This window comes from Lepisma saccharinum, chromosome 11 (genome assembly GCF_977018435.1).
Source record: "Lepisma saccharinum chromosome 11, izLepSacc3.1, whole genome shotgun sequence".
Classification (NCBI taxonomy): Eukaryota; Metazoa; Arthropoda; class Insecta; order Zygentoma; family Lepismatidae; genus Lepisma; species Lepisma saccharinum.
The window spans coordinates 46,510,501-46,532,900 of record NC_139239.1 but is presented as its reverse complement, the minus strand read 5'-3'; the positions used below and the strand labels follow the sequence as shown (position 1 = coordinate 46,532,900).

Sequence of the window (22,400 nt, the reverse complement as noted above, 5' to 3'; positions counted from 1 at the left end):
TATTATTAGTAGCAATTAAAGTAATTAATAAATAATAAGTATTATTAATTAATTATGATTATTATTATTTAATTAAAGTATAATAAAACAATGGCAATGTGAATTTGGAGAAAGCTTTAGAAATAACTCCCCCTTGATGAAATCCTGCGTACGCTACTGCATCTGTGAGCAAGTAACTTAATTCTGAATTTCGGAGGAGACCCATAATGTCAAATTGATTGGGCCCCTCTGGCTGAAACAATAAGCCACTGCTTATTACCGCAAACGTCGTCATACGAGATGTTACTGGGAACCAAATTTCTGTTTCGTAAATCCATTTTTTAAATAAGCGACACTATCGGCTGAATTTCTGGGACTATATAAAATTTCAGGAACACAGAGATAGCGGGGCCCCTACAGCTCGGTGCCGCCCGCATTGCGGGGATTGCGGGGGCGGCAGCTACGCCACTGATATCGATATTACAAGATGTAATAAGCCTTCAGGAGATATACATTTCTTTGTTTCATGCACAACTCCGATTATTCTTACTTTTTTACTAATGAAATCAATTAGTCTATAATACAGAGTATTTTGGTTCGATCAAGGACTAATCTGTACAAAAGTGAACTTGAATGAGTATAATTTATACATTTCATATTAGTTTTATATAGAGTGTAAAACCGCACTGGTTTAAATTGATGTTTTAAGTCCACTTTATGCACAGATAGGTTAATAGGGACGACCTACAGTTTAAAGTGGGAACCGCTGTGCAATGTGCTTCCACCATGTATCGAACCCAGGATTCCTTGATTACCAAACGATGACGTTACCACTACGCGATCGGGGAGGTCTTCAAAACCGTACTGGTGCACGTACGTTCTTGCAATAATAACGAAATTGATTATTCCTGTACAATAATCATGAAAAGCAACTAGTGATAGGGGTACAGTATAATTTCTTACAGTTTGTTGAAATTACTGCGTAACATTTTCCATCGTTTCCCACAGCTATTACCAACCAACAAGCATGGGCTGGCTCCTATTAATTAATATTCTTGTTACTTCCACCGTGATTTCTGCCTATGAAGTGAAATATCATCTATCGTGTAAGCACGAGAATTCAGAGGAAGGCACCATCTATGATTTCGGAGCACAAACCCTGCTTCAGGAGAGAAATGTTAGCCTTGCTGATTATAAGGACAAGGTAGGTAAACATAGTTGACAACATTTAATGATAAACTATATACAGGTAGTTCGCTTATTTTAGAATGAATATATACTATAGGTGGTGTCGGAATTGACGGTTCGGAGGAGGGAGGACGAAATTCGCCCCTTTCTGAAAATGTCCTACCCTCTGAGTATACAGGGTGGCGAAAAAGTTGGTAGACTTGCTTTGAGCTATTTTTCTCGTATTATTTACATTATTATTTAATTGTTCCCTGTTTTTGTTTTTTAACTTCGTTTAATTTTAGACTAGAAAGTGTGATCTCATTCACTTCCTCACCGATGAAATGAAACAAAAGTGGTTGAAAAAAGCACGTCGTTTGCTTTGGTTGATCGCTGGGTGACCGACCGTCTTCCAAAAGTTATTTGTACTGATGCTTTGAGGTTATTACTAGTTTAATAAAAGCTTTTGAAACGTTAGTGTTTCAGATGTATGTATTTATAAAGCCGGTTTATGCTGAAGAAATCTTTTTTAAAGTTTCCGAACTTTTTTTCCATATGTCCTACGAAGTTATTTCTTATCATTCATTAATGATATACAGTATTCAGAACTTGATTCTAAGGTGGTAAACGGACGATACTACTGATGTATAAATCCTGGAACTACAAAATTATATATATATATATAAATAATCTGCGTCTTTGATAGATGTCCGCTGCTGTTCTTGAAATTGCACAATTAGGTCAATCACAGAAATAGGTACTAAATGTTCAGTTCTAACACTGATAGTAGGTTCATAAATTCAAACCCTTGTGATGTTTTTCAGGTTGTGCTAATCGTAAATGTTGCCACCTACTGCGATTTCACCGAACAATATCCCGCACTAAAGGAGCTGCAAGATGACTACAAAGATCTCGAAGTGCTTGCATTTCCCTGCAACCAATTCGGATTAGTACGTATACATTTCGTACATTTAAATTAGAAGTTATAATGTAGAAGTAACGTAGTAGGTTGTCTGCCATTTTAATGAATAACAGTAAACAACACAACAACAAAAGGCTTTCAATCTATGTAGTTTATTATTGCAAGTTTATGCAAAAAGCGTATTATCTTTACTTTTTGTATTCCTAAACATTATTACGAATAAACTCCGTAAATTCCCATATTATTTCATATTCTGTAACTGACTTATATCCAACGTTAACATTTTCAGAGTTCTGATCTATTTTTTGGTAATAATCTTAACGGGATTGCGTCTTACTGTATATTATGTCACACCGCGATTGAAGTAGTAAATGTTAGCTGGGGGATGTTTGGTATGTAACAATAAATTGTCAATTACTGTAAGAGTAAATTACTATTAAGGGATAGAAAAATAGCTTCTTCGCGCCCAGGAGAGAAGGATGTTAATTTGCTATTGTTTGGCACTCAAGTAAATTGAACTCAGCTACATTAACGATTATGTTAATTACCAAAATTAAAATACTTTCTTTTATGATTTCAGCAAGAGCCGGGCGAGGATGGGGCAGAGGTCTTGAATGGCATTAAATACGTGAAACCTGGGAATGGTTTCACTCCCAACTTCCAGATGTTTGAAAAAATCGAAGTAAATGGAGACAATGAACACCCTTTGTATACCTATCTAAAGGTAAGTTTGGAATACAACATGTATTTTGCGTCATATGTCCAGATTTGAAAAATAAAATTTATCTCTCCATTTATCAGCTTCAAATCACAAAATGTCAGGTAGCGTGATCCTGTGAATCTTACGTGGTCACAGGACGTATCATTCTGTTAAGATTGCTTCTAGGAAAATTTAAATGTAAATTTAGATCTGAAATTCTACCATATATTTCTGTTGATTCGATATGCAATCACTGTCATCTATGGATCTCACCTAACTACGCGTAGAAGCAAGATGCTTGTTCATCTATATTACCAAGTACAGTAAGCAGTGGCGTAGTGGGAGACCTGCAACCCTCGCAATGCCGGGTAGGGAAGGGGGTGGGAGTCTTTTGGGCTTCCTAATGTTTTCTATTCGCTCTGAAATTTTCCATAATTTACAGCATATCTAAAGGCTCATTAAGTATGATAAAAATCAATGTCGCAACAGGTTTGAGGTGAAGTCCTTCCAAACGTTTTTCGTTGAGTGACGCTGTATCAAGAAAAAGATTCCCATCGGCGCTGGGGGGCGCTACGTTTTCTTTCTAGTAGATCCAAACTGAACTCATGATACTGGGCCAACGGTGACAACTTGGAGCTCCACCTACGATAATGAAAATGAAAGTGTCGAAGAAAATTTAGAAAGTACGTAACCCAGCACCAGTTTATTTATATATTAGTGCCAATTGAAAAATGTGACGGACTTTACATTGAAACATGGGCGCAGCCTAGGGAGTGAAAGGGGACGCCTGCCAAAAACTCCAGAAGCGCATAAATGATACAGTTAATGATTATAACATTGCATCCACCACAGAAAAAAAAAACAAAAAAAACGCATGAGACATTAAAAATGCTTTTCAAATTTTGAGATTTGCGTGCTTAGTTCTTTGTTTCCATAGTTATGAATGAGACTGTTTCCATTTCAGAGCAAGTGCCCATCAACGAGGAGCCACTTCCAGTCGGTGCACAGACTCTTCTACTCTCCGCTGAGGAACAATGACGTCCGCTGGAACTTTGAAAAGTTTCTCGTAACAAAAGCCGGGAAACCTTACACGAGATACGACCCAAACACCAAACCAGAGGATATACGAAAGGATATCGAGAAACTGCTTGAGCAATAAGATCCTGAAACTTGCCTGTGACATCTTGTCATCGAGTTTTTGAGACAATGGATCGCCACCTGTAATGAATCTTCAGATGATTTTTTTTGGTCATTGAACTTTAAATTGGATTCTGTCAAATTTGTACATTCTAATCACTTACGAAATTGAAATTCTCTTATTTAGCGAATAACTTTATTTTTGTAATTCCTGCATTCGATGGAGTACTCATAACAGTGTTTCATTGCCGTTTCATTTATTGACACCGTTATGAAATGATGATTAACGTGTTGATGTTAATAATTTTTCATAACATTTGTCGTTTGTAAGCAAATGAACATTCTCACACAATTTTAGCTGAATACTCAACTGCTACATCTCTAACTTGTACATAAAATCCCCATTCTTTGGCTAGTTGTATCCAGAGTTTGATTTTGAGAGTGGGGGATGCGTCCACAGTCTGGGAAGGGGGTGGTCGGAGGTGTGGGACCTGGATAATACAAAATGCGCTGTCTCTACGCTCTGTCCCGGGAATCTCTGGAGCAAGCAAACGAAAACAAGTCATCTGCACAAGTAGGACTCGCGAGGGCTCGACTAATGAAAGGCAAAGTGAGTCCATGGAAGGGCAACTACCAGCCGATTGCAGCAACGCCCGCTCGCTTTCTCCGCTTCTCTGCTGATATGCGCGGCGTTGCTCCACAGATTCCAGAGACATAGTGTATAATTTTAATCGATATCACAGAAGACAGTCAATTCTTTATGTGGAGAATAACAAAACAATTCATAATTGGCTTTGCAACACTATTTCTTCATATCTTTCTTCGGGGATATTTCTTCACTCGCCTAATGGTGAGCAGACCAATTAAGGATATTCTCTCGATTAGGCGGATGAACTTTTCCTTTTTTTTATCGGCCGTCCGCTAGGTTCATCGATGGTTTATTGTTAGATTTAGACGTCATTTCAGGAGTTTATTCCAAACATCAAGGGATGAGAGCCCATCACTGATTACTTCTTTCATTGGCAATTTGTTGTTTGTTTAGACGTTTCAAAGATCCATCACCTCATTTAGATGTCTAGGGACTCTATTCGAATATTAATAGACGGTTTATTTTTAATTTGTAAATTTTGGAGACTAATCACTTCGTCCGTTCTCCCTCTTTATCCGTCCAAGTTAACTTGCCACTTGTGCTTCGCAAAAGGGGAAGAGGGAATGAGTACAGAGAGTGCTGCTGTCTTTGGTTATTTTACATAATTTGTCTAACTCTCCAGGCAAATGCGATAGCTTGTAAATATGAGCAATAACAGTGCTTGAAGTGTTAATATTTATGAGTACGTACATCAACACATGATTCCTTCACTTTTTCATCTACATACATACGCAATACGAGCTTTGTGCTGCATGAAAAGTAATCGGACAAGTTTGGTACAAGAACTGGCAACAGTGTAAGAAAATGTATCTGGTCAAGGGAGGCTGTCTTGTATACAAACTGCAAAATAACTGTGTACCTGCGACTTGCAACGTAAAAAAAAAAAGAAGAAATAAATGAAGAAAGAAACAAGAAAATGTGCAGGGATACTGTTGTTCGCCAAGAACGCCGTCACAACTTATTGCTTGCAGGTTTGTTTAGTTTCTTCTTCTTTTTCAAAAAAATCATACGTTTATCACTGTTGGAAATATCGTGGTCTATACAGTACGATCGTAATCTACGTTGACCTATTGCTGAGGCTTCTGTGTACATATTTTTTTTATTCACTGATATGAGGAAATTTTATGCATGTCGGTTCACGTTTACCACGTTCACCTTATGGTGTGATTTAAAATTATTTGAAAACCTCGTGAATGAACCTTGAATTTTATGTGGAGCAACACTATTGTCTGACACAATTCATTCGTTGGAAAAAAAATAGATGTAAGGATTGTACTTGACATTCCAATTCCATCACTTTATGTCGCTCAAATGATTAAGGGTATATATTTGTATAGCATATCACTGTAAGTAAAGAACATGAAAACAGACTGTTTGCAACTGACAAAAGGATTAGAAGTAATTTTCAGTTAAAATGGCAAAGCTCTCCCCTGTGCATTGCACCGTGCTATGAAGGCATATTCTTGTGCTGGGCGGAAGCTGGGCTATGTTTAGCTGCCGGTAAAAGACTGAGCAAGCCAGAGAGCCATCGATAGAAAAATGATCATTATGGAAATTAAACCGGATCTCCCATTAACAGTCATGTACAGTGGGATCCATGAGTATTGCCGTGCAAATTGTCCATCACCATGTTCGTGCACTTTATTTGACCCAATAAGAGCTTCAAGAATTAAAAGAAAACTCAAAACAAGCTGTTGACAACTTCTGCACAAGCATACATAAAAACACATAGGATGTAAGAGAAAAATTAATGAAAATAGTCATGGACAATTTGCAGAGCAATACTAGTGGATCCCACTGTACCCTACCGACTGAACTGAGTGATGCTGAGCTCAGCATCAAATTAAAGTTTGACAAGGAACCGTTTAAGCTTGATTTATATTTCTTCCCGAATTTATTTCACAGCTTTGTCCCTACAAGAATCAGAAATACACAAAACACTTGGATGTGATATTATTTGAAAAATTGTTAGAAAATAATTACTTAATCTGTAAAGCAAATTGAGGAGTGTGTTTGCACTCAGTTCAGTAAAGAATATCAGTAAAGCTCGAAATTATACTATTCCTCAATTCTAATGCAGGTATTTAAATTCCCAGTAATGAAACCTCACACAAAAAATATTTTTGTGAAGGTTACCTTTCTGTAGCAATAAAATGTTGATTTTGTTCAATTATTCTATTCTATATTTATACTTTTCCTGCTCTCTTCTAACAGAAAGTGGAGATAGGCATCTTTTTATTCTAAACAACTAACCTGGAAACTACTTGCTTTGAAATTATATCTTATTAAAACAATTCCATGCAGTTGAAACACCGGAAGTGAAAGAATAAGGCAAATACAGGGTTGTTTTTGGTAGATTAATGGAAGACTAAGTAAATAGTACATGAGTTTCTGCAACATATACATAATGGTAACAGCAATACACATTTCATTTCACAGTTCTAAATGAAAACATGAAATGAAGCTTTCATGAAATAAAAGAAAATGTAATGTAATTTACAAATAAGCATAACTTACACCACATGCCATCACACTAAGTAATAAAGACCAGTTTTGGCATGTATTTACTTTGTTCTCTAGCATTCACCACATCATGTGGCTTCCTCGGGAGATAGGACAACAATAGTAAAGATTTAAGACACGGGAAGACAAGTTAAGGTTAAAAAAGGTTAAAAAGAAAAAAATACGATAAAAGGTAAAAGAAAAAGCAGTGCTCTGTCACTCCTTCCTACTCCATTTCTGACTGGCAACCCTAACTTACCTTCCCATGTCTTAAATCTTTACTATTCTTGTCCTATCTCCCGAGGAAACCACATGATGTGATAAAAGCTAGAGAACAAAGTAAGTACATGCCAAAGCTGGTCTTTATTAGTAATAATTTACAAGTTTTTACGCAGCTTTTCTGCTCACTCGCATAAGAACAATCATTCCAAGGTCTGGACTCGACCACGAAAATATAAAACTATCATGTTTTCAATATATTTTTAACAAACCGGAAAGTAGCATCAAATAAAAGCCTGATATCACAGAAAAAAAAATCTTTAGTGCAAATGCTCACAAGTCTCCTCAAAGTAATACATATACATATATAAAGTTACAAAATGCGATTTTATATGTAAATATATTTTGAGATTTCCATTGGCATGTGAGTAGCCTCCGCATCTGTAGCAGGATTCCAACCTTCGGCAGAATGCACTGAAGTACCGAATGTGGGATCCCCATCAGTGTCAGCTCACCAAGCGGCGTTGGTTTCCAGCTGGCCTTTCATCAACTACAGAGGCGGCTGCTAGTCGAGGTTTCTAGGGGGGCATCAGTTGTCGAGCGGCGAATGCTGAAGGAGGGTCTCGATGTCCTTGCGTATGTCGGCCGGATCGGTGCTCGGGTCGTACCTCATGTAAGGCTTTCCTGTTTTGGTCACGAGGAACTTCTCGAAGTTCCAGCGCACGTCCCTGTTCCTGAGCGGCGAGTAGAAGAGCCTGTCGGCCGGCTGAAAATAGTCTCGCGTTGAAGGGCAGTAGTTCTGTAACAAAAATGGGACACTAAATTTCTACAAACATTGTGAAACCCTACGCTATTCTGCTTCCGATTCATCGATTGAATTAGGTTATTTTACGTCTCTTTTCTGCCACTTTTGGCTAATCGTGACGATGAGAATGAGTGATGATGATATGATGAAATTGATAAAGGGACACTCAGAAAGAACGCTCAGGCCGAAATTTGAATCTGGGAACTCTGGCGTCGTAGCATGCTGTGCTAACCACTACGCCACGGAGGTCGGCTTTCAATGTTTGAAGTGATTGTGGATTTACATATTATTCGATATGAAGAAAAGAATAGGCCCACGTGAACTTCTACATTATGTGTGTTCCCTAAATGTAAAATTCACATGATATCTCACACTTCTAAGGATACAAAGTGAAAATTGAAACGAAACTCATTGCGAAAGAAAAACAATATAACATAATTTACCAGCACCACTTACCTTTAGGTAGGTGAACAAGGGATGCTCATCTTCGCCATTCACGTCGATTTTGGAGAATATATAGAAGTTAGGGATGAATCCGTTCCCGGGCCTTACAAATTTAATTCCATTCAAGATTTCTGTTCCATTGGAACCTGGTTCTTGCTGGAATCATAGAAAATCACGCATGAGTTTTTTCTTTGGTGGTAAATACAATAGTAAATAAGTCAAAATGCTCTTATACATAAATCAACTTGCTATTTATCTATTCACAATATTGTCTAAAGTTAAAGATTGTAATCGATTTCCTGCGAGATATATATTTTAACGGTTTGGATACCACTTTTAATTGTTGATGTAGTCCTGATTAACTCACAAGTAAGTTTAGAACAAACTTTGTTTTGCAAGTAATTTTGTTCAGCAATGACAGATTCTCTTATTAACGAACATGTCCATAGTATGTGAATATCGGAGCTACTATGTAAAGTTTAGGATTTAACCATTACAGGGTGAAGCCAAAAGCTGTATTCTTATAATCAAGGAGGTACACAATGGCTCCGATCCGACTTTAAACTATACGACCAGTCTCGATTAACCTATCTATGCATAAAGTAGATTTAAAACAAACTTTGTGACTATTAACAATAGAAACCAACGCACCTTTCCGAACTGATTGCATGGAAATGCGAGTAGAGCAAATTCCTTGTAGTCTGCTTGTAGTGCATTCATTCCATAGTAATGGTGGGTTAAACCTCAGTAGGTTGCAACATTTACGATTAATACCACCTGAAAGAAAGAAGAAACAGCTCTTGAAGACGCCGTGTGTGGTACAATGAGGTAATGGAGAAAATCGTATTCATAACAATTTAACATTCAAAAGTTTTCAACTCCTACATCCAGACATTTGCCTTACGTTTGATTGATTGATTTGCTTTATTTTACTTCGTTTTTTGTGCCACTTTTGGCTAATTTCCGAAGATCGGGATGAGTGATGACATGATGAAATTGATGAATGGACACTCACAAACATCCATGCCCAGGCCGGGATTCGAACCCTGGCGTCGTAGCGCGATGTGCTAACCACTCCTCAACGGGGGCCGGCACATTAGCGTTAGGATATACATATTTGGCATGCTTCGAAATTGTAACAATCTTCTTTATTCTGGAAACACCATAGTTGTCTCTGTGGACAAGCACGTTGAGTGGTCTACCCAAGACCTGGCCATGAAAAAGTATGGGTTCGAATTCTGGCAAGGGCATGTGCAATTTTTAGGTATAACCTCGTCTATTGAGATAGGCCGGCCTCAGCGATGGAGTGGTTAGAACCCCTGTGGTAAGCCAGGGGTCCCGGGTGGGAATCCAGGCATAATTATGGCTGAACTTTGTGCGTGTCCCTTCATCAATTTCATCATACAACAATCCTTATCGTCGCGATTAGCCAAAAGTGCCAGAAAAGCAACGAAAATTAATCTAATTCAATCAATCAGTCAAGAAGTCTATTGATGTAGAAAGGCGACAATAAATATAAAAATATAAATACTTCATTCTGCAGATAATATTGTAGACAATTTGCAGAGTTGTTGCAACAAGAATATAAGGATTTGCACAATTATTAATAGACCACCAATTTAGCATTTTCTGTATTTATTAGTAGTATGAATTCCTTTCAGTTAAGCACAACAATCAGTCACTACATAAATTCTTTTGAATTGAATTAAATAAGATAAAGCACACATATTAATAAACTTTCAAGCGTCTCGGGCAATAAAAACACAATATAATCACGATTTGTTTATGGAGCAAGACCATGTTCATATTGTCGACTGACGTTTCAATTATTTCAACACATCCAAGCTTGCATACCTTGTCTCTATAATCACTAAGGCTGACATTCCTGTCTTTGTGCAGCGACTCCGCTACGAAATCGTAGATGCTGCCCCCATTCGACGGGTGGTGATAACAGGATCGGCCTGCTGCCAGTCCAGAGGCGGATGCCGCGCTGAAGGCGAACAAGAACTGGCTTACCAAAAGGGTAAGCCAGTCCATGGTAGAATGGTGGTGGTTTCGGGAAGAAATAACCCTGGAAGGAATAACAATAATGAGTTGGAATTTATACAAGTACCTAGATTATTTGCTGAGATTACAGTTTTCACTTTTATCGTCACAAAACTACTTTTTGGAGAAAACGACATTTAATACTAAAAACGCATACAAAATAAAACAGGGAAGTATATTTTTAATGACAATATTTTTTTGCAACAAAACAAGTTCTACTGAAGCCACGACTGAAAAATGGTTATTTAAATCAAAATGTTATAAGAATTACAATTTTTTTCCCCAATGAAACTCCCTTCTCTAATGGTATAAAACTAGGAATGCTGACTGCTGACATTTCTGTGCTTGCCGATCACTATTCGCTTTTGTGAGGCAAATTGACATAAAATTGTTGTGCGTTAGGGTGGCAAAATTTTTTGAGAACGAGTAGGTCTTCGTCCTTTGCTGATATAGCCAACCAACGTAAGTATGCCCTCCCTGGAAGCTCGAACTGTCCTCGTTCCGAGTTCTCCCTCCATTCACGCTTTTTCTTCCTAATGGTGATTTGTTTGCTCAACCAAGCACCATTGTAAGTGTCACGATAAAACACCAGTCCAGGATTGTCCTTCAAAATTTGCAATTGCTTCAATTTCTGAAGGGCGAATGGGCATTTCGGCAGAAACTTCTCTCGGAGAAAAGCGGCCCACTTCCGTATGATTGTATGATGGGCGATCACAACTTGAAAAGGTTCTAGTTTTTTCTTGCGTCACAAAACCTCAACCCCATCGTTAGGTAGTTCCATCCTAGTTTTCTGATTCACATGTCCCATGTTCTTATCGCACTCCAAATAGGAATGCCCTCTGATGGGGTCACCTACCTCATGTGACTGAAGCCGAAGTTTCTTCATGACTTCTGCCACTCTGCCTGTCTTCTTTCTTTTATTCATACTGGAAACGTCACCACCTGCAATCCCTTCATCGGAACTCATTGTTCACGTCACAAATGTCAACAATCACCAAACACCACCGATTGTTACTACTCACAGCAGCACGCGACTGTGAACGACTTCGCGTCTTGTAAACGAATAATTTATAACCTGAGAAGGTTAGTTTGTTACTCTGCCTTACCTCGCCTTCTTCTGGAAGCACGCGGACGTTTCTGGTTCTTAACCAGTATTGGTTGGACATTCCTTGTTCCTTCCCAGTACCCCAAATATTCGATCGTCTCTTACACGCACATTTCTTATTTCATTCTAGTGGGTGGTGTACAGTTGTTTAGTACCAGTTCCAACCAACAGAATGAGCTGTAGTCCTCAAAATCGAAAAAAAATAACATTTTTTGTTTTTTCCCCTTACCCTTCAAATGTATTGAGGAAATTAGGATCAGGGGTGCCCATCCCCCGAAAGACGCCGGACGCAGTCCTCCCCAAATTCGTTCATCATAATCCCCCCAAATATTATTTTGATAAATATATTGTAACTGATTTTAATTGGATGCAATAGCTTGTCAAGAGGTCGACGGTTATATCTTAAAATTTAAATTTTCGACAGGCAGAAAGCCAGCACATTGATTGGTTATACCAGTGGTTCCCTATCTTTTTCGTTTCACGCCGCCCTCAGTGTTTCAAGATTTTTTCCAAGTCATAGTGTAGGCCTATATAACACTTGCAACGCTCAGTTAGTGTGGTTAAGTTGCTTGCCTTATGCTAAAAAATAAAACATATTTCAAATTCAGAAACATTTTACTGTAAAAAGCACTAAATAAGCACGTATTTGGAAGAAAGTGTCATTTCAGTGAAAATATTGGAACACTGGGGCGCCGCGGCGCACACTTTGGGAGCGACTGGGTTAGACCTTAATTTGAAATGTCAGAAAATAAATTACATATAAACAGTGTTTTTGGAAGGAGAAATAATGTTAGAAAGGCAACAACTTAATGATAAGATAGAAAAATCCAACTGGGCACCCCACTGACACGACTAGAGTAAGTAAGTTCTTCTTTGGCTGCAAATGTAAAAGGTAGATATTGCTCATTTTTTATCTTTGTTTTAAAAGTTGTCCAAAGACAAAAAATGTAATCGCGGGTCGTTTTTTGGGGAGTTTGCTTTTATCATTTTGCCTTTTCCTCGAGTTCCATTTGAAAAATTTGAGCTGTAGTGCCAGTGGGGCACACCAAATATTTGTGCTGCAGTTGTCTTAACCAAAACTGGTTTGTTCGTATCACTGATACAATTATTGTTTCATACACCTCTGTGTAGAGCGAGGACAGGGAAAAATAGAATTTGGTGCCTTCTGTAAAAAATTCTCCTCCTATGATTAGAGTATTTCATAGTCAAATTCTTTTCTGGGTTGCATCTTAAGTGCAACATTCACTTCCTGCGACATGTTAGAAATGCACATTTTATATTAAATATTTTTCTGTTGTATCGGGTTATTTACAATGCGTTACTATGTACGTACAAGGGTTGATTTTTTAGTAGCGGCAACTGTTTATTTTCTAAACACATAGCATACATACATGGTTCTAAGTATTACAGGCATTCGATGTAGTCCCCAGCGTTGCGTACAACGTGTTGCCAGCGATGTGGAAGCCGTTGGATACCTGTCTAATCTGTTGATCGTGTGAAGAGAGCGATCTACTGCCAGAAGAATGTCTCGAACTGTTCGGAAGCGAATCTCTTCATCTTAGGAATTAGGTCGAAGTCGCAGGGACTTAAATCCGGAGAGTATGGGGGTGGTAGATCACTTCCCATCCACAGCGATTGAACAAATCAGCCACAGCTCCTGCTCTATGCGCCCGGGCATTGTCATGCAGATTGATGGTGGGTTTGCATAAAGTGTCGCCGTTTTCTTCTCAGAGCTGCTCGGAGGTTGTTTTGCAGATGCACCGCAAGCCTGTTGCAGTCCATGGTGACACTGTCGTGCTGTGCGACCTCTAGCACATTCAATTTTTAACCAGCTCCGCTGCTCTCGCTTCGTAAACATCGTGACTGCACTCCGCGAGCGCTCGTTCACAACTGCCAAGGAATATAACACCAAAAAGTATAGCACAACTGCTCTGTTCTTGTTGTCACTGCGCACGGGAATGGAGTGGGAATAGTGAGTTCATTTGCTCTGAGGGAAGGTACGCTTGTAACTAACCTTTGGTATAAACGACATTGCCTGGCTCCGTTGCACGGCGTCGCTATAGCATAGTTGCCATTACTAAAAATGCAGCCTATATAGTATATTTAGTAAAATTATTACAGCACAGGGAATAGACAGTAGTATTTCTAATAGAACAACATCGTTAAAATGGTGCACCTGCAGGAAGAAATTACACAGGCCAAGTCCTGTGAATAGGCTGGATGGGGAATAAATTCGAAACAAAATTCGTTAAATTTTGTCATTGCGACGCTCGATTTGTAGGACGGTGCGTTTCTCTGTTGAAGTAGCACTTTTTGGGGTGTTGGAAAAGCGATCTATTCACCTAATGAAAATTTACTAAAATATTGAAACAACCTTCGTATATTAGTGTACAAACACTAAGGATTATATTTTTAAAGCTGATGTTATTAATCAACATAGAATATTGTTCGTGTCTGCTAATGCAGCAGCCAACCTTTGTGGCGGAGTGGTTAGCACAGCGCGCTACGACGCCAGAGGGTTACGGGCTCGAATTCCGGGTTGGTCATGGGTGTTCTTCGTGAGTGGCCATCAATTTCATCATATATAATTATTCATTCTTTTTTTTTAAATTTAGTTTATTTTACTTCGCGTTTTGTGCCTCTTGGCTAATTTGCGAAGATGGGGATGAGTGATGTAATGATGAAATTGATGAATGGACATTCACAAACAACCAAGCCCGAGCGGGATTATCGTCGCGATCAGCCCAAAGTGGAAGAAAAGCGACGCTAAATAATAAAACTTAAATCAAATCAATTCGAAATGCAGCTATAATAATAATCCTTCACAATCATCTTATCAAGACGCCAAACACGGATAATTGCGAGCAAAGCGAGCAGGAAATTTTTTTTATATCTATTTATTTGGAAATTTATAAGAATATTAATTTAATTTTATTTGGCGTCAATACTTTCACAGGATACCGTGATATTTACTCTTTCCCAGCTTTTTCTACATTTGCCAACAACGAAATGGGTGAATCACTAAGAAACGGAGAGGGGGGGGGGTGAGGGGAATTGGTACAATATCATGTAAATAATAACAACGTTTTCGTATAATATTATTAAAAAATGCCCAATGTGAAAAATTTACATGTTTTAGGAGAGGTCACTTCCAGCTCCCCTTTCCTTCAATCGCGCCGTTGTAAACTTTGTCAGTATTGCGAGCGAAGCGAGCAAGAAAATTTTTGGCGTATTTATTACGAAACTGGCAATAATACTAATTTAATAAGGAGTCAATATTTTCACAAGGGGCCGCGACCTTAACTCCTTCCAAATTTTTCTCTTTTTGCTCCTTCAGCACCCACTTTGCCTCTGCGGTTGTGGCGCCCCCGTAGCTAATGCTGTGTCTAACCATCACTCATCCTCATTAGCCTAAAGTGGCAAAGCAACGTAAAATAAAAATATTTACCCCTGAAGTTCTTGTTTAGTAGTCGGTGCTATATTTTACTTCACTGCATTTTCATGTATCCGATGTTTGTTTTAGAGTGAAGGAACAAAGACGGATGGTTATAACACCAACCGCCACCCGTTTAGAGAATAATCCAGACTAAAATCCAGTTGATACCATACGACTTCCAATGATACAGAAAAATGACAGCCTAAATTATGATCATCATATGAATTTTATACCAAATATCCCCCCCTCCCCGAACTTCAAAGTTCGATCCACCCTTACTATGGAAATTCTGTGCCAATCTAAGACCTAACATTGATATCCAATATCTGGATATTCCCCCAATTTAATGCTCAGTCTACCCCCCCCCCCCCAATACTATTCCGGTGATAATCTAAGATTTGGTTTGATTTGGTGTTTTAAGTCCACTTTATGCACAGTAAGGCTAATCGGGACTGGACCTACAGTTTAAAGTGGGATCCGAACCACTATGTGCCTCCACCGGGTATCGAACCCGGGACCCCTTGATTACAAGGCGACGACGCTACCACTGCGCCATCGGGGAGGCCCTGATAATCTAAGATAGTCAAGAGTCAAGAGTTTTATAGTGCCCCCAACAAATAATGCTTAATCACCCCACAATAATTCACCTGACCAGGCCCGTACCCAGGGGAGGGGGCATGGGGGCCATGCCTATCCCTCGAACTATGAAATATTTAACTGTCAACCTACAAAAAGCTAGGAAAATAACATCGACGATTTTTCAAATTTGTAAAAATATCAATTTTGTCCTTGCATAAATGAATGTGTTTTCAGACTTCTGGAGCTTGCCTCTCTACACAACAGTCTGCAATAGCGAGTAGTTTTAATTTTACAACCATTGATGCAAGGTTACCAGACGATCCGATTTACTGATTTTGTCGGGACAGTGCATTCCTTTTAATTCCTGTCCCAACTTTTTCCAAACTGCAGTAGCGATGTGAAAATGTCTTTTTTTTTGTTAACTCACAATTAGACATGTTCTTTATTATAATAATAATTACTAATACGTATAATTTAATTTATAAATATATTATTTTCTAAACATAGAATTATCATGGCTCTTCAATTGTGCTGGTATGAGAAAACTAAAGGAAATTTGAAAACATTCTTAATTTGCGAAACACAGAACTATTCGAATACTTCGGAGAATTGAAAGTAAACAATAAGCACTAAGTTGTGCGCTGTGTGACACCTTTGTCTGTGAGCGACTACGTGGCTGATTGGGGATGGAGCGTGTATTGGTGAGTTGATTTCCCCCGGTTACTTTGGACCATAAATATTGCAAATCTGTAATCGTTTATCTCTAGCTGTAATATTATCACATCATTTATCTCTTTTTGTTCTTTGATCTACCCCTTCCCCTTTTAAATAATCATGGGTACGGGCCTTACAGCAACATATACAATATAAATATAAAACACGAATGTAAAACTAATATAAGTATGAAATCTTATTGATCATTATTAATAAAAATTAAATTAAATCTAACACTTAATAAAAACATTTAAACATTTAAACTATTTTGTGTCCTATATATATATATATATATATATATACACACATCTTCGGATCTTGCCCCTCTATAAGAAAAATCCTAGGTACGGACCGCACCTGACAATTTGCCGACCCCCGTGGCGGAGTGGTTAGCACATCGCGCTACGACGCCAGGGGTGCCGGGTTCGAATCCCGGCCGGGGCATGGATGTTTGTAAATGCCCATTCATCAATTTCATCATATCATCACTCATCCCCATCTTTGCAAATTAGCCAAAAGTGGCACAAAAGGCGAAGTAAAATGAAGCAATCAATCAATCAATCACCTCACAATTTAAAACTTAATAAGATCAGAGTACTGTCCTCTTCCCCTCCAAATTATACTTATTACCCTTCCCTTAGCAGTATATAGGCAGTGTATGAAGTGAATATTACATGTTAACGAAGTTCAACTTCTGTCCATTGCTGTATTGTTTATTCAGTCAAATATCCACCATAAAAAAAGCAAATGAAAAATCCCCCCCAAATTTTGGGGGGACGCAACGTCCGTCCTCAAATCCTCCTGTGGGCACCCCTAGTATTTGAATAGAAGTAGCACCGTTCGTAGAAAATCTGCTATAAAAGCGGCAAGGGACTCGATGCGTGCACCAAGCGTCAGCCAAAAGCATTTGGCAGACTGGGCCCCTTAAAAGAGTGTTGCCCCATTGAAAGTTAAAAAATGTGCATCATTACATGAAAAGTCAAAAATTGGTCTTGCCCAGGAATAATGAAAACTGAGATGAAAATATGGTGACAGTGCTATCTTGGATATATGTACTGCAAAATAAGTTAATAAAAGTATTGCACAACCTTGCAATTGAATAGATTGCACGTTGGTACACCTTGGGTAACTTGAAAAATCATAGTTTAGACATATGTTAATGTGGTGATAAAATTCATGCAGCCCGGACCACTATAAAAATGTTATATTAAACCTTCACCCTTAGGCGAGGCATCTGAAAGCTGTCCTCAAATTAACAGAAACATAATATTCCTACACTCTGACTCTGGCAGTCGAATTACTTATATTCAGAAATAAATAATTATTCTTGTTCTTCCCATACCAATGTCGGCGGTGAACATTAAATGACTTACGCAAATACCGAAATGTAAAACACAACTTACATTATCGATATCAAATTTAGTTCTAGGAGTGTTGTATGATTAGCCGGGCAATATATCCTCTAAGTCAAATGTCAGATTCGTGCATAAAACTATATATTGTATTTTTCATTCACAATCATAACTCAACACTAAATAACACATAATGAAATAGACATACACTACGCCATGTTACAGACACAGAAGATTCATACTTCTAATAACCTTGGAAGATTCAGCCAAGGATAATATATAATAGATAATCCCTGATTCAGCATTAAGAGCTGAACCGATAGATGTTTAAGGTCTGGCCACGTAATTTACCTAACAATTAGCAAAATTAAGGTGAATACATAGAGGGTGAGACAATCAGGCAACTCTTGCTCTCGGAATAGGTACAATTAAGATTTTTCAAAAAGTAAACATAGATTGCTGTTAGGAAGGAATCTGGCAGAATGTCGCAATATTTTCTGTTTAAGTCTGGACTTACGGTTCAAATTGGAAGCCACACTATTATGTAATGTGACTCCATCGAAAACCGAACTAGGAATCCTTGATTAGCATATGGTAGTATTAGCCAGTACGCTACCCGGAAAGCCCACGTTTCAGCGTGTTAAATAATAATTATTCACAATATATACTACAGTTAATCTGGATGGATTCAGTGTTGAAATATTCAATTGTAATAAAAAAATATATAATGTAACATATGCGACATATGTCAGGTGAATCAGCAAAAAACGTTTTTATTATTTGTAATTAAATTGCATGTAATATTTAGAAACAACAGAATATAACTAAACATGTGTTCTATCAAAATTAATAGGGTGCAAAGAAAAAAAATGGTGTGAAATATCTTGTAGTGTTTTTATCCGTAGCTATAGCTCCAAACTACTTCTGAAAATAAGCTTTTAGTCCGCCACTGAATTACAAAGGATAGACCTATGTTTTATAACGAAATTAGCATTATGGGATATATTATGATAGAAAATAAGCAAAACTAGTGTTTTCAATTGGAATTACAGAAAAAAGAATGCGTTTAGAACGAAAATGAAAACATGATTATTTCACTCTTATCCCATCATACGTGCTAGAACGGGTAGAAAATTCAGCTCTCTGCTTCCTGTAAAATTCTCATTAGTAACAGAACTGTACTATATTTTAGTCTCTGACTTCACAGCGTGTTACGATAATTATTACATCACAGGTAATTGGTTTCGGTCCATAAATGGAACTTCTAACCTTAGAGAACCACACAGTCGTCATTGACGTTGTAGCCTGCATTTCACAACCTTGCTTTCTTTGCACGATATACATGTTTCCAACATTCATTGCGTGGCTACTGCATCGTCTCTACTCCAATCTGCTAACAGTGTTCTTTGTACTGCAGCGCATTCGTGCATCACTAACCTTCATCAAGGCTCACCGACTACCTCAGATGTTTTCTCTTTCGAATATCTTGGCTCTTTCAGACCTTTGCCACAAGAAATCTGCACAACCAATAGTAAAACACGTTATTTTTAATATCAACCGTATATTCGCACTTGAATATGTTACCATATTTTTCTAAACATCCTAAAGGTACTTTAGGCATAAAAGTGAACCTATGTCAAATCATTACTGGCAATGTGGACCTTTGCTGCGTGGTTGCATATTTCAGGATCCAACTCCGTTTTTCAAGGGTTCGTGTTAATCGTGTACTTCTGTGGCGGAGTAGTTAGTATAGTGCGCTACGACGACAGGGGTCCCGGGTTCGAATTCCGGCCTGGGCATGAGTGTTCTTGGTGATTTTATCATATCATCACTCGTCCTCATCTTCGCAATTAGCCAAAAGTGGCAGAAAAGCAAAGTACAATAAACCAAATCTATCAATCAATCAACCGAGGGTTCGTAGCGCGAAAGGGGACGTGAAACAGAAAAAGTTGATAAGGAAAGTCAGCTTCCTTCTTGACCTCCGTCTATACGCTGTGAACGTATGTGCGATTCAGTGACGAGAACGAGACAAGACTGAAAACGAGAAGGGTACTGGCAGCTCGAGACGAGTCTGTCTCGTTTCGATACCGTCCCTACACGCGCCCCTTGCTCAATCACTTTCGATGCCTGTGCTTGTGATACAGATTACAAGTCACACTCTGAGAATAATCTCCGTATTTAAGGAGATGTCGCCGTGTCGGGGTTCAGCAGTCTTTAAAGTCCCCGACTAAAAAATATTACAAGTTTGTACAGAGGCTCAATTCATACGCTCCAAAATAGCAAGATATGAACTTAAAACGCTAAAATGTGCACCAACATTTCGAAATATTTCGTAAATATCTTCTATGCCTTAAAATGTATCAGAAGAACTAACAAGCAGCTGTCAAGCGCGAAAATAATAATTATTAAACAAAACTTGTTTCATGTCTATATGTAAATGATAATACAGTGATTGCAAGTGCAATATTGGGGTTTTGTTATCATGGATTATTTATATGGTAGCAGGATTAATTCCTTTTCTGCAGGGCCTTCCCGTGTGGCCTTGTATTAAAGGGGTCCTGGGTTCAGTATCCGGTGGAAGTACATTGGTTCGGATCCCACCTTAAACTGTAGGTCCACTCCCGATTTAGCCTTTCTGTGCATAAACCAAACCAAACCAAACCTTCTTTTGCATGCTTCATATTTAGGTGAGCGTCACTATATCCCTGAAAAATCAACTTAATTATGATAAAGAAAACTTACAAATCAAAGATCAGCAATTTATATGGTTTAAGGCGCTGATATATTCCCGTAATGAAATCGTACTTTGAACCAGTGCTTTTTTTTTTGGCGGTACGCAACGTTATGCCGTACCTGCACTTTTTTATAGGTGAGAATAAAAACTAATAACGTTTTATTTTAACAAAAGAAATGTGTGTATATGTGTGTATGACTGTACAATACTTTATGAACACCACATTATTTTGACTAGGGGACACCCGCAAGAAAATCGAAAAGGTGCATCCTTCAGTTATGCATCAGGCTTTCATGCCATCATAAGAAATAAGTGCTCTAAACAGATTAAAAAAGGAGAAATTAAAGAAGCTGTAGAGAATAAGAAAAAAGAGAATTAACGTACATACACATACAGAGAGAGATAGAAGGATATAGAAGTGAAACATATGTGAGACACAAATAGATATAAAGAAGCAAGATAGACAAACACATAGAGAGGGAGAGAGAGAGAGAGAGAGAGAGAGAGAGAGGAGGGGAGAGAGAGAGAGAAAGAAAGGAAGAAATAGAGAAATCAGAGAGAGAGAGAAGAGAAAAATAGAGTAACAAGAGAGAGAGAGAGAGAAGCGAGAGAAAGGAAGAAAGAAAATAGAAAAGCGAGAAAGAAAAGAGAAATTTAAAATACACACAGGCAGAGAGAGAAGGGAGAGAAATAGTGGAAGATCGATAAAGATAAAGAATAAACAAAGAGAAAATGGGATGGATAACTTAGAAAAAGAAATGGTCAATAAGGGAGGAAGTAAACACGAATGAGGATGTATTGTAACAAAAGTTTGAAAGCTAGAAAAGAGATACAAGGAAAGAGGGAGACAAAAAAGAGTTACAAATAAAAGGAGAGGGAGGAAAGAGAAGTAGGCAATTTTTCGTTGCATCCTGCAAGCGCCCATGAGTTCCTATGATGAACACAATAGCTTTCTTCCCAGGAAAAAGCACTGCTTTGAACACTTTCTGGAATTACGTCACTGTCACTTTTGATTGATCGTGATGACGAGTATGAAAATTAAGGAGTAACACTCGCAAAGGACAACCACATCCAAATCAGGATTCGAATCTGGAATCTTTGGCGCTGAGATCGTGAATTGACTATTCAATGCGATCGGACGCCGAGCTGGCTCCAAACGAAATGGGAGTGTGGAGTGTTCAATAATACAACCAAATGAAGTATTCACTTTTGTGCGTGACAGACAGCCTAGTAGTTTATGCCATGGAATAAAAAAATCCTGGATTTTTTTTGTCGCTGCGCTCTTTTTCCTCTCTCAAACCGGTTTCTATTTTCACATTTAGGGTTACTGGATCCGACCATCATCCAGGGTCTCCCTTATCGCACAACAATTCTGCAACCTTGTGTTCTGACGTCATTAAATGCCCAAGTTTGTAGGTTAGGCTAGCTAGGTCTAGTTCTCTTAGCATAAATAATAAATTTGCAGTGTATTTGTGCTAATAGAACCAAACCTAACAGACCTAACCTAACAACGTAGGCATTCCTGGTCTGACGTCAGACTGCAAGGTTGTAGAAGTGTTGTGCGATAAGGGAGACCCCTCCATATCAACTTCTCTTTCCGCGTGCCAAGTAGTATCAAGATCAAGAAAAGTCGCAATGTCCACGAATTCGGTGCTCACTTGTATTTCTCCTGACATTTTGCTGAAAACGATAAGATTTCTATCCACTTGCTGCATTGTTATTTTCCTCTGATCAAACATCCGTGATAGGCGAGCGCGTGCAATAGCGATGTCATCTACTTACCAGAGACTTCCGCTTCGATGTCACGACCCAACAGGCAGCTGAGAGACTGAGCGTTCTCGTTAGCGAACGCCGTGCGAGTACTGCGAGGGAGATCTCGTACCTTATTTAACGACAGAGAGAGTTTCGCC

General features: G+C 38.5%; 2 protein-coding genes across 3 annotated transcripts; one reads left to right on the top strand and one right to left on the bottom strand.

Annotated features, from left to right (window-relative positions):
* The first annotated feature begins 1,006 nt into the window (after positions 1–1,006).
* On the top strand, positions 1,007–3,927 carry LOC145995014 (glutathione peroxidase-like). Its single transcript, XM_083131547.1, has 4 exons — positions 1,007–1,183; positions 1,971–2,096; positions 2,649–2,792; positions 3,733–3,927. Exons 1-4 carry the CDS (start codon positions 1,007–1,009, stop codon positions 3,925–3,927), a joined length of 642 nt encoding a protein of 213 aa, XP_082987673.1.
* A 3,650-nt stretch (positions 3,928–7,577) lies between these two features.
* Positions 7,578–22,400, bottom strand: LOC145994771 (glutathione peroxidase-like). Of its 2 annotated transcripts, XM_083131023.1 has the most exons (5): positions 22,273–22,400; positions 10,379–10,595; positions 9,176–9,301; positions 8,537–8,680; positions 7,578–8,074 (listed from the first exon to the last, which is right to left on the bottom strand). In XM_083131023.1, exons 2-5 carry the CDS (start codon positions 10,559–10,561, stop codon positions 7,865–7,867), a joined length of 663 nt encoding a protein of 220 aa, XP_082987149.1. In that variant the 5' UTR covers positions 10,562–10,595; positions 22,273–22,400; the 3' UTR covers positions 7,578–7,864. The 2 variants fall into 2 exon arrangements, with proteins under 2 accessions (XP_082987149.1, XP_082987150.1); XM_083131024.1 differs by lacking the exon at positions 10,379–10,595 and having other exon boundaries at positions 22,273–22,363.